Source organism: Schistocerca serialis, chromosome 7 (assembly GCF_023864345.2).
Source record: "Schistocerca serialis cubense isolate TAMUIC-IGC-003099 chromosome 7, iqSchSeri2.2, whole genome shotgun sequence".
Classification (NCBI taxonomy): Eukaryota; Metazoa; Arthropoda; class Insecta; order Orthoptera; family Acrididae; genus Schistocerca; species Schistocerca serialis.
In genome coordinates, this window is record NC_064644.1 from 433,624,979 (window position 1) to 433,638,478 (window position 13,500).

At 40.9% G+C, this 13,500-nt stretch overlaps 1 protein-coding gene across 1 annotated transcript in view; it reads left to right on the forward strand.

Annotated features, from left to right (window-relative positions):
- LOC126412077 (N-acetylgalactosaminyltransferase 6) overlaps positions 1-13,500 on the forward strand; it is a 154,622-nt gene that overhangs the window by 117,045 nt on the left and 24,077 nt on the right. Inside the window, exon 10 of the mRNA XM_050081481.1 lies at positions 3,624-3,737. Within this exon, the coding sequence (XP_049937438.1) occupies positions 3,624-3,737 (114 nt within the window). The remainder of the gene's footprint in view (positions 1-3,623; positions 3,738-13,500) is intronic.

A 13,500-nucleotide genomic window follows, 5' to 3' on the forward strand; every position in this document is an offset into this window, starting at 1 on the left:
TGAATGCATTATCGCAGCTGAAATGGACATGAAGCCAACTCCCACCAGAGTAGTACAAGTTTATATGGCAACTAGCTCTGAAGATGGTGAAGAGTTTGAAAGAATGCATTATGAGGTAAAAGAAATAATTCAGATAGTTAAGGAAAAGTAAAATTTTATTGTGGTGGGAAACTGGAAACATTTCTGGGCACAGATGTGAACTCTAACCAGAACTCTAACCATCATTTTTAGTTATCTACTGTAGAGTAAAACTTAAAAAATTGCAAAAAAAAGAAAGAAAAAAAAGTGGGAAATTAAAGAGAGGAGAGCTGGATAATTTGAAGGAGCCAGAGGTTTTTGAGAGTTTCAATGGGAACATTAGGCAGTGATTGAGTTAAACTTGGGAAAGGAGTATAGTAGAAGAAGAATGGGTAGCTCTGAAAGATGAAGTAGTGAAGGCAACACAGGATTAAATATGTGAAAAGCCAAGCCCTAGTAGATATCCTTGGATATCACAGGAGATACAGTAGTTGATGAAATGAGAAAATACACAATGAAGCAGCTGAAATCGAATACAGATGTTTAAAAATGAGATTGAGAGAAAGCACAAAATGGGTAAGCAGGAATGGCTAGAGGGAAAATGCAAGGATATAGAAGCATGCATAACTAGGGAAGAATAGATGCCACATGTCTTTGGAGAAAAGAGAAGCAGCTGTATGAATAGCGAGAGGTCATATGGCGATCCAGTACTAAGCGAAGAAAGACAAGGTGGAAGGAACTTATAAGAGGGCCTATACAAAGGAAATGAATTTGAAGTCAGTGTTATTGAAAAGGAAATGGAAGTAGATGAAGATGAGATAGGAGATACGGTATTGCAAGAATAATTTGACCAAGCACGGAAAGACATAAGTCGGAACAAGGCACCTAGAGTAGACAGCATTCCCTCAGAACTGCTGATATCATTGGAAGAGTCAGTCATGACAAAACTATTCCACCTGGTGTGCAAGATGTAAAAGACAGGCAAAATTCTCTTAGACTTCAAGAAGGATGTAATAATTCCATCTCTAAAGACGCAGTTGCTGACAGGCTTGAATCTTACTAATAATGACTGCAAAATGTGACATGAATTATGGGAAAACAGAAGCTGACCCTGGGAAAAATCAGTTTGGGTTCTACAAAAATGTAGGAACAGTCTTATCTTAGAAAAAAGGTTAAAGAAAGGCAAACCTAAGTTCATAGCATTTGTAGGCGTAAAGAAAGCTTTTAGCAGTGTTGACTTAAATACGCTCTTTGAAATCTGTAGAGGGGGTGGGGGAGGGAGGAGATTTAGTGTTTAACATCCTGTTCACTTCAATTTCATTAGGACAGAGCACAAGCTTGGGTTAGGGAAGGATGGAGAAGAATACTGGCCATGCCATTTCAAAGTAACCATCCTGTCATTTGCCTGAAATGATTTTAAGTAAATCATGGAAAGTATAAATCAGGATGGCCAGACATGGGTTTGAACCATTGTCATCCTGATTGCAAGTCCAATGTGTTAACCACTGCACTGTCTCACTCGGTTTTAAGAGTCAAAGAACATGATAGGGATGCTGTAGTTGAGAAGGGAGTGAGATGGATTTGCAGCTATCCCTGATGTTATTGAAACTTCTTAGAACTTTCTTTGACATTTTTACGGAAGAGAAAATGCGCCCCCCCCCCCCTCCCTCCCCCAAGACCTTTGAATCTTTTATGTGTAGCTGATCTTACATGTGGCTTGGCTTTGTTCAACTTTTGAAACTTCCTGACATTAAAACTGTGCATGTGTTCGTCTCAAACCTGGACATTTATGTTTTCTACATTTTCATTTTACTGACTGAGCAATCCAGGAATTCTTCAAGGCCCAGCGAGTGACAGCTTCAGTATGTCAGTATCTCCTTCCTAGTTACTGAACCCCACAGAGGCTCTCTTGTGTACATTGTTGGACTAGCATCAAATGAGAAAGGATATGGCAGGAAATGGCTTTACAACCATCTATTGGATTGTTTCCAGAATGTGCTCTTTACTTTGAGCAGGGTGTGTCACGAATTCTCTCTACTTTGATCCTAACTTTACTGTTGTCTCTGTCACTGGTACTAAATGTGTCATACTCAGTCTCTGATTACAAATTGATGTGTTTGCCTGTTGTTAAAGATGATGGGAAAATTTGTACGTAAAATTTTGCAAAGTTCCTCAGAAGTGTTGGTCATTGCGGTACCTTATGGAAGTGTCTGCTAGAAACTAGCAGTTACTGATTTTTTTGGCACAACTTTCACATCTATTTGCGTCTGAATTAGTTCACAGTCTGGACTGATGTTTATCTCACTCCAGATTACTGTGGTTTTTACTTTCCATTCTAAGCATGGGAATTATAACTGCTAATAAATGAGAGTAAGTTTAGAAATTTACTCTGAAGAGTTAAGCAGTTAACAGCTACTGTGCTTTTATTTTTCCATCTAATCTGCAAGAGTGTGAATTCGCCTGCACATTTTAAATAAGCAGACTACTCATTTCTCTGGTACAGTGACACATGTGTGCTCATGGGACCTATGGAGAAGTATATATGCATCCTGCTGGTGCAGTGTTTCTGCACACTCCCATAGGCAGCACTACAGCATCTTCCCCTACATCTGCCCTGGTGTCATTCGTACTCCCCACCCTCTTCTGTACCCCCACTGCCTACCACAGCTGAGACAACTACTCACCATAGTGGAGACAGAGTGCCCAGAGATGACAGTGGCTCTCTCTCTCTCTCTCTCTCTCTCTCTCTCTCTCTCTCTCTCTGTGTGTGTGTGTGTGTGTGTGTGTGTGTGTGTGTGTGTGTGTGTGTGTGTGTTTTCATCTGATGAAGGACCTGGTCTGATAACTGAATAATATCCAACAGTATACTTTTAATTGTGTCTGTCTGATACTTAGTGTCTCCTCTTTGTGGTGAGTACAATCTATCCTAATGCATATACATACCACATGTACTCTGCCATCAGAGTAGCTGCTTTTTATATGTGATGCAAACCTGACATACTCAGCAGGGGCTGTATAACTGACCATCCAAATGCAGGTGGAAAAACTCTGCATTGAATATCAACAGAAAACTGGTGGAACCCATGGTTTAAGCCATTAAATTTTTAAGGTGGTCTTCTACGTTAAAAACTAGTTAACAAAATAAACTAATACTTCAGAACCTTCACAACTGTGTGCTTTTCATTTATGGTTGTGTGTGCTTTTCAATTATGGTTATGTAATTACTCTACCAAGCAGTGATTGAAGAAGCATCATAAGGTGTAGGCTTTTAATTAATGATGGATGAAAGAATCAGTTGACATGAACTGCCATTATTTTCTCCCATTTTTCCCTCCAGAAAGTAGCATGCTCTGTCAGTGATGCTGTCTTGTTACATAATGCTTCTTTTGGTTGTTGCTACATTTGCCTTGCAGTAGCCTAATTTTTATTTATTTATTTGCTTGTCATAATACACAATGCAGGAATTATGACTGATGAATCACAGTCATGTCAAGTATACAATTGGTTCACTGTTATTGGATTATATATTTTGTGGAGATGTGACATGTATTTTTCCTCTGTAATTGCAATTGTTATTACAGTATTCTCATCTTTGGTGTTTCTAGATACGTAGTGTGGCTGCACCAGAGTTATGTGTTGATACAAATTTTGTTGGAACTGAAAAACCATTTGGTTTGAAGGAATGTGTGAAAGATCGGAAAAATGCCAAAGGACAGCAGGTATGTGCACTTTTTTTTTCCTTTCGAATAGTATAGTGCTCAAAGACAGTTTTGTTTAAAAGTAAGGGGATATAAATTTCTGCCGATACAACAAAATGCAGGATAGTCCTTTAAGAATAAGCACCAAATGTATTTGTTATTTGGAATCAGCTATGCAGAGGAGCTACACTCAGTTAGGGAATTGACACTAGAAATTTTGTCATTGCTGAGTAACATCCTTCTTGAAGAGGAAGCCCATCATCATTCCAGAAAATATTAAGACTAGCAGAGAGAGGCAGTAGAACTTTTGGTGTGGAATCAGTGTTATACGTCCAAAAAGGGGTCTGGAGAGCTTATGAGGATATTTTGTACATCTACATCTATATTCTGCAAATCACTTTATGTTGTGTAGTGGAGAGTTCATCATGTACCACTGTCACATCCCCCTTTTCATTCCCCAGTCGTGACAGGCATGCGGGAAGAGCAACTGTTAGTTTGCCTTTATGTGAGCTAAAATTTACCTTCATGATACATATATGGGAGAAAGCAAAATATTTGCCAACTCTTCAGTGAAAGCATGCACTCAGAATTTTAACAGTGATCCACAATGCCTCTCTTGTCACATCTCCTATGAGTGTCTCCTTCATGCTTTTGTCCTAACTAAGTGGACTCATATGAAGCAAGTTACTTTTCTTTGGATCTTCTCTATTTTCCATATCGGTCCCACTTGGTGAGAGTTCTAGACTCAGGAGGATCGCTCAAGTATCATGAAAACTGAATAAAGTCCAAGGGCCTGATGGCATCCCTACCAGATTCTGTGCTGGATTTGCAACTGGACCTTTTAACCATAATGCAGTGTAGATCCCTTGAACAAAGAACTGTGCCCAGTAGCTGCAAGAAAGCACAAAGTTGTTGTTGTTGTGGTCTTCAGTCCTGAGACTGGTTTGATGCAGCTCTCCATGCTACCCTATCCTGTGCAAGCTTCTTCATCTCCCAGTACCTACTACAACCTACATCCTTCTGAATCTGCTTAGTGTATTCATCTCTTGGTCTCCCTCTATGAAAGTAGCAGAAGTAATACATAAAGCTACCATTCATGTTCATTTACAACCCTGTATTGTAGAATCTGAGAACATACTGTGAGCACAAAAAAAAATAATTTCGGGCAGCAAGATTGACCCAGTAGTTCTTGACATCCGAAAACCACATGACTTGGTACCACATGAACACTTATCAGTGAAAGTACAGTTGTATGGGGGTATTGAATGAAATTCATGGCTGGATATAGGATTTCTTGGGATGTAAGGTGCAGCAAATAATCTTGGATAGTGTGTTATTGACAGATGTGGAAGTAACTTAAGGCATGACCTAGGGAATTATGTTGGGGGGCCTTTGCTGCTTATGTTATATGTTGAATGATGTGGTAGACAATATTAATAGTAACATCAGATTTCTGCAGTCGCAGTTATCTATAATGAAGTAGTATCGGAGAAATTCACACTTATGTCTGTTCAGATCATGATAAGATTTTAAAGTGACGCAAATATTTACAAGTTTATTTAAATGTTCAGATTTATATAATTGTGCACTTCAGAAAATGTGGAAATGTAGTATCCTATGACTACAATGCCAGTGGTTCACTATTGTTATCTGTCAGCTCATTCAAATATCTGGATGTAACAATTGTGGAAATACAGTATGAAATGAAATTATCACATAGCCTCAATCATAGGTAAAGTAGTAGACTTTGGTTGATTGATAGGTTGTTGGGAGAAAGCAATGAGTGTACAAAGGAGGTTCAGGTTGCTTGTGTGACTCATCCTAGAGTATTGCTCAAGTCCATTGGATATCAAATGTATACAAAGGAGGACAGCATGAATGCTAACATTTGTTTGACCCCACAGTAAAGTGCTGAAACGTGTGAACTGACAAACAACAATTATAAAAAAGGATAGGTTGCTATTCGCTGTAAAGATGACAATTTCAGTTGCTGACAGGCACAACGAGAAGATTGTTACTCACTGGGCTTCCAGCCAAAGCCTTCTTCAGAGAAGAAAGGAAAGCGCACACACACACACACACACACACACACACACACACACACACACACACACACACACGTGCCACAGTCTGCAGTTGGTTGCACCCTGTGCCCTCAGTGGCTGCCAGAATAGCATCTTCAGCATGTTGAATGAGGTGCCCGGGCATACACACTGAGTACACCTGGTGTCCTTTTCTGTCCCTTGTTGCCATTTTCCTAAGGGGCACCATCATTTGCTGTACAAATGTGGCAGAGGTGTGGCGAAATCTGTGGGACAAAGTGTGGGCAAATATGGAGGAGGAGGAGGTGTTGGGGAGAGAGAGATAGATAGAAAGAGAGAGAGAGAGAGAGAGAGAGAGAGAGAGAGAGAGAGGCTGTTAGAATTGGTACATTAGTGAGAAGTGGACAAGCTTCAGTCCAGAGATGATTAGGGCAGATTGAGAAGTAAAGATAGGTTAGGGGGAAGAAATGACAAGTTGGGATTCAAGGATGTGTTGGAGAACAAGTTTCCATCTCTTGAGTTCAGGAAAACGAGTACTGGGTGCGAGAATTCAAGTAGTCTGTGTCATATAGCAAGTGCTCTTCTGGTCCCTTAATTCATGTTGCAGAGCCTGTCCAGCTACTGGATCCAGATGCCTTCAAGGCAGATCGTTCTTCATGCTCATTCATGTGCTGAGCAAGTTTAATGGTGGCCATGCCTTTATAAAATGCTGTGCAGTGAATGTAATTTAGTTGATAAACATAATGCATGGTTTTGTGAGTTGATCTGCCTTTTGTATTGTGGACTTTACCACTGTTGGGGCTTGAGTAAGTGTTAATGGGTGGGTACGTGGAGCAGGTTTTACAGAGTGGATGGTTGCATTGACTGGGATAATAATTTGGAAACTGTGTGAGGTTTGACAAGGATATTACAGAGGTAAGGAGAGTGATGTTGAATGGTGTGGGAAGGATATCAGGGTGAGAGGATCTAATTTCAGGCCTTGACTAGAGAAAGTCATAGCCGTGGTAGAGTAGAGTATCGAGGCAGTCGAGGCTTGGGTAGTACTGTGTAGTAAGGGGTGAACTTCTGTGTTTTTTGGAAACAGGAACAGCATTAGTCAGAGGGTGACAGGTGGATACTATGTGGGAGATTGTTGTTACAGGGAGCAGAGGAGTTCTTCTTCACTATGAATACAGTCCAAACAGATGTCACAATAAACGTCAGGAGGCCCAGTTTCTGGGTTTTGAGGAAAGCCTCTTACATGTGGTCCCTGAAAAGGTTGGCATTAGTTGGGCCCACCCTGGTTCCCATAGCAGTCCCTCTGATTTGTTTGTAGATCAGACCCTCTGAAGAGAAGTAGTTATTAATAGTATTATGAAAAGGAAAGTTGTTACCCACCGTGAACTGGAAATGCTAGATGCTAAGTCGCAGATAGGTACAGCAAAAAGACTGTCATAAAAAGCTTTTGGCCACTAAGGCCTTCGGCAACAGTAGATGACTCTCTCTCTCTCTCTCTCTCTCTCTCTCTCTCTCTCTCTCTCTCTCTCTCTCTCCCCCATGCAAATGCAACTTGCACACACGACTGCAGTTTCAGGCAACGCAAACCACACTGTGAGCAGCAGTGCCAGTGCATGATGGGAGTGGCGACTGGGTGGAGGTGTGGAGGAGGCTGGGGCGGGGAGGGGGGGCGGGGATAGTATGGTGGGAGTGGTAGACAGTGAAGTGCTGCAAGTTAGACAGAGAGCAGGGAAGAGGTGTGTGTGTGTGTGGGGGGGGGGGGGGGGGATAGCGGAAAAGGAGTAAGTAAAAAGACTGGGTGTGATGGTGGAATGCCGGTTGTGTAGTGCTGGAATGGGAACAGGGAGGGGGCTGGATGGGTGAGGACAATGACTAACGAAGGCATTCCAGCAGTGCACAGCTGTCACTCCACCATCACACCCAGTCTTTCCCCCCACCTCTCCCCTGGCTTCGGTCTAACCTGCAGCAATTCACTGTCTGCCACCCAGACCATACTATTCCTCCCCCTCCCCGCCCCAGCCCCCACCCAGTCACCACTCCCATCATGCACTGGTGCTGCTGCTTGCAGTGTGGTTTCATTGGCCTGAGACTGCAGTCGTGTGTGAGAGTTGCATCTGCTTGCTTTTGTGTGTGTGTGTGTGTGTGTGTGTGTGTGTGTGTGTGTGTGTGTGTCATATATTGTTGACAAAGGCTGTAATGGTTGAAAGCTTTATTTGTGACATTCTTTTTGTAGAGCCTATCTGTAACTCAGCACCTCCGCTATATGGTGAATAGCACCTTTCCTTTTCATAATAGTGTTACATTCCATCCTGGATTTTCCATTGTTTGATTGTAGTTATGAATAAAATGAAATCGGCTAGGGTGACACTAAATGACAATTTAGGAAGAATTTCAGGTTGCAGTTGGGAGAGATTGATGTTCTAGAGTTGAGAGGCTGTGGGTATGTGGGATTTTTGCATAAAGGCAAGTCACATCGATGGAGTCAGGGAGGGTTTGAAATAGGAATGGATTTGAGAAGTACCAGGAAGTGATTGATTTTATGTAGAATGGGAGTCTTTCATCCACATAGATGTTTGTGAACATGGTGGGGGAAGCCATTGATTGGATGTGCCTTCCTATGTATTGTTTTTGAGAGTCGAGCATCAAACATTTCAACACTCATGCTGAAGAAAGCAACCACCACTTCCTTCCTCTCTTCTTTAAAAAAAAAAAAAGGGGGGGGTTTAAACTGTGTCTGGTACACTAGTTCGTTATTCATGAAATAATCTGCATTTATTTGTACCTTCCTAGAATTGTTGGTCTACAGATAAGTGTGAATTGCAAATGCTTGGAGGGTTAAGCATGACTGTCTGGACCACTCACAGTACTCACAACTCTTTTGACTGTTGATATGTGGTGAGCATGTGGTACAAAGCCATAGTGCTGTATCTCCTCATCCTGTGCCACGATACTATTCTCTGATTATTTGTTTCCCACTGACTTAGCCTCCGATGGATGCTTTGTTCAGTGTTGAGTCAGCTCTATCTCCAGTCTCCACTTTTGATTATTCAAGTTTGACTTTCTGTTAAAATCCCCACAACTTTTGGTTTGTTTACAAATGTTCTGCATCACTAGTTTTCACCTCCACATTATCTCAGAATTTGTCAGTAATGTGGGGCATGCAGGTGCGGTTGCTCTGTACCCAGAATGGTAGCCAGTCAATGTGGAGGTTGTTAGATTCCCACAAAGCAGTATACCGTGACTTCTCTGATGGCCTCTCTCATCACTAAGTACATATATGAGGTCTATTCAAAAAGTTCTGGAAAATTTGTAATTTCATGCCAGTTGTGTGTTGGAGTGAAATGTGGTTGGAATCCCTGCACATGCTTGTGCGTAATGTGTTACTACCGGGAGTTTCATTGTTGTATGTCTGTTAGTTATTGTTCAGTGCTGTATTGAGTTGAATGTTGTGTCACACAGATTGGGAGATGGCAGAGTTAGAGGAGCAAGGCGTCTATATTAAATTTTGTGTGAAACACAAGAAAACCTTTACAGAGTTACACCAAATGATGGAGGAAGCCTACAGTGATGAATGTTTATACTATATTCGGTGTTATCTATGGTTCACTGGTTTAAAAATGGCCGGACGATGTTAAAGATGACCCTCGTTCAGTAAGCCTTTTGATGTCTACCAACGTTGCTTGTGTCAGGTACAACAATGAAATTGTGCGTGCCTATCAAGGCTGACTGTCCGAGAGTTTGCAGAAGAATGTAATGTTTCAGTTGGACCATGTCCTGAAATTCTGACACAGGATCTTGGAATGCATCGTGTTCCAGTCAAGTTCATCCAACGGATCATGAGTCAAGATCAGAAAGACCTTTGCCTCACAATCTGTGAAAAGCTTTTGGATCACGCAAGTGAGAACGAAATGTTCCTCAAGAGAATACTAACTGTTGACGAGATGTGGGTCTGTGGTCATGATGCTGAGACAAAGATTCTGTATTCACAATGGGTTGCAAAAGGTTCTCCAAGACCAAAAAGCACTTGTTAGGTCAGTTCAGATGTCAAAGCCACACTGATAGTTTTCTTTGACTTTGAAGGATTAGTTCATCAAGAGTTCATGCCACAGGGACAAATTGTTAATTGATGGTACTATTGAGATGTGTTGCAACCCGTGCGAGAAAATGTGAGAAGGAAACAGCGAGAAATGTGGTGAGACAAATCATGTCTCTTGCATCATGACAGTGCGCCCACATGTTCATTGCTGTTGGTGCATGTGCCGACTGAATGTCAGAACTGCACAGGGCAACTGCATCTCACAGGCACTATGATGTTGATGTTGTGGTCTTCTGTCCTAAGAGTGGTTTGATGCAGCTCTCCATGCTACTCTATCCTGTGCAAGCCTCTTCATCTCTGAATAACTACTGCAACTTACATCCTTATGAATCTGATTACTGCATTCATCTCTTGGTCTTCCTCTACGATTTTTACCCTCCACACTTCCCTCCAGTGCTAAACAGGTGATCCCTTGATGTCTCATAATGTGTCCTGGCAACCAATCCCCTCTTTTGGTCAATTTGTGCCACACATTTCTTGTCTTCCCATTTCTTTTCTGTACCTCCTCATTATTTATGTGATCTACCCATTCAAACTTCAACATCCTTCTGTAGCACCACATTTCAAAAGCTTTTATTCTACCCGTCTAATCTTCAATATTCTTTTGTAGCACCACGTTTCAAAAGCTTTTATTCCTTTCTTGTCTGAACTGTTTACAGTGTGTGTTCTTTTTCCATAAAAGGTTACACTTCAGACAAATACATTCTGTAAGAGACTTCCTGACACAAATTTATATTTGATGTTAACAAATTTCTCTTCTTCAGAAACACTTTTCTTGCTGTTGCCGGTCTACATTTTATATCCTCCCTAATTCAGCCATCATCAGTCAATTTGCTGCCCAAATAACAAAACTCACCTACTACATTAAGTACCTCATTTTATAATCCAATTCCCTCAGCGTCACGATTTAATTTGGCTACCCATCATCCTTGTTTTGCTTTTGTTGATTTTGATCCAATATCCTCCTTTCAAGATTATGACCATTCCTTTTAACTGCTCTTCCAAGTCCTACGCTGTCTCTGACAGAATTACAATGCCAGTGGCAAACCTCAGAGTTTTTATTTCCTCTCCCTGAACTTTAATTCCTATTCTAAATTTTTCTTTGGTTTCCTTTAATGCTTTCTCAGTGTACAGATTGAATAACATTACTGATGGACTACAGCCCTGTCTCTCTCCCTTCTCAACCACTGCTTCCCTTTCATGCCTCTTGACTCTTAGAGCTGCCAGCTGTTTTCTGTATAAGTTGTAAATAGCCTTTTGCTCCCTACATTTTACCTCTGCTACCTTCAGAACTTCAAAGAGAGTATTCCATCAGACATTGTCAAAAGCTTATTTTAACTCTACAAATCCTATAAACATAGGTTTGCCTTTCCTTAACCTATCTTGTAAGATAAGTCGTCGCGTCAACATTACTTGATCAGAAACCAAACTGAACTTCCTCAAGGTCAACTTCTACCAGTTTTTCCATTCTGTTTTAAAGAATTGGTGTTAGTATTTTGCAACTATGGCTTATTAAACTCGTAGTTCAATAATATTCTCGTGTCATCATCTGCTTTCTTTGCAATTGGGATTATTACATTCTTGAAATCTGAGGGTATGTACCTGTTTCTTACCACTTTCACAAAAGGTGGAATAGTTTTATCATGGCTATCTCTCCCAGTGCTATCAGTGGTTCTGATGGGACGTTGTCTACTCAGGGGCCTTGTTGCCAGCTAGTTCTTTCAGTGCTCTGTCAAATTCTTCTCACAGTATCATATCTTCCATCTGATACTCATCTATTTTCTCTTTCCGTTCCGTAATATTGCCTTCCTAGTTCATTTCCATTGTTTAGATCCTCTATATACTCCTTCAACTTCCTTCTTTGCTTAGTACTGATTTTGCATCTGAGCTCTTGATATTCACACAGCTGCTTATTTTTTCTCCAAAGGTCTCTTTAATTTTCCTACAGGCGGTATCTATCTTTGCCATAGTAAAATATGCTTCTCAGTCCTTACATTTTGTCTCCAACCATTCCTACTTAGCAATTTTGCATGCCCTGTCACTTTTTTTGGGATGTTTGTATTGCCTTTTACCTGCTTCATTTCTTGATTTTTATATTTTCTTCTTTCATCAGTTAAATTCAATATTTCTTGTGATATCCAAGGATTTCTACCAGACCTTGCCCTTTTACCTATTTGATCCTCTACTGCCTTCACTATTTTGCTTCTCAAAGCTAGCATTTAGTCTTCTGTGGTAGTATTTTCCCCTATTTGAGTCAATTGTTGCCTAATACTTCCTCTGAAACTCGCAGCAACTCTTCTTTCTTTCAATTTATCCAGGTCCCATTTAATTTCCTGTCTTTCCGCAATTTATTCAGTGTCAATCAACAGCTCATAACCCATAAATTGTGGTCAAGTCTACATCTGCCCTTGGAAATGTCTTAAAATTTATAATCTGGTTCTGAAATGTCTGTCTCACCATTACATAATCAATCTCAAGCCTTCTGGAGTCTCCAGGTGTCTTCTGTGTGTATAACCTTCTTTCATGATTTATAAACATTGTGTTAGCAATGATTAAATTATGGTCCATGTAGAATTCTACCAAGCAGCTTCGTCTGTCATTCCTTTCCCCCAGTCCATATGTACTTATTATTTTTCATTCTCTCCCTTTTCATATTATGGAATTCAGTCCTCCATCACAATTAAATTTTTGCCTTGCAAAACTGTCTAAATAATTTCTTTCATCTCATCATACATTTCTTCAGTCTCTTCATCATCTCTGGAGCTTGTTGGCATATAAGCTTGTACCTCTGTCATTTGTGCTGGCTTAATGTCAATCTTGGGTACAATTATGTGTTCACTGTGCTGTTCATTGTAGCTTATTCACATTCCTGTTTTCTTATTCATTATTAAACCTACTCTGCATTATCCTTATTTGATTTTGTATGTATAACATCGTATTCACTTGACCAGAAGTCTTGTTCCTCTTTCCACTGAGCTTCACTAATTCCCACTATAACTTCAATCTGTCCATTTCCCTTTTTAAATTTACTAACCTACCTGCCCAATTAAGGGATACAACATTCTGCGGTCTGGCCTGCAGAACGCTAGTGTTGTTTCTCTTCGTGACGACATCCTCCTGTGTAATCCACACCTGGGGATCAAAGTGGGAGCTATTTTACCTCTGTAATATTTTACCAAATGTTATGAAAAGGATAGATTGCTACTCAACATATAAACAAACAGCAGGCTGTCTACCCACATGAATGGCCACTGGCAAATGGTGACCAAGAGGCATTTGGATCACCCAATTGCTGAAAGTGCTGCCCAACACAACGTGCTTCACTTCAGTGAGTCCTTGCATCCTGCACCATCTGAATCCTTCCTACCAACACCAGCTTTTTGGAATTGGGCAGATGGGAACTCTCCCTACAATATAACCTATGTTCTCATAACCCGCCTGGCCTCAATCTTCACTAACTCCCGCCCTGCACCCACCTATCTCCTTCCCTGTTCTGTTTTAACAACACACTCATCCCATCTGGTAAGTCTCCCGTGAACCTGGAAAACTTTTCTGAACTCTACCCCTTTTCCTCAACCTCGCCAGTTCTTTTCCGTTACCTCTCTCTCTATCCCTTCAACCCTTCCACCAGAAGAAGGAGCCACTGGCT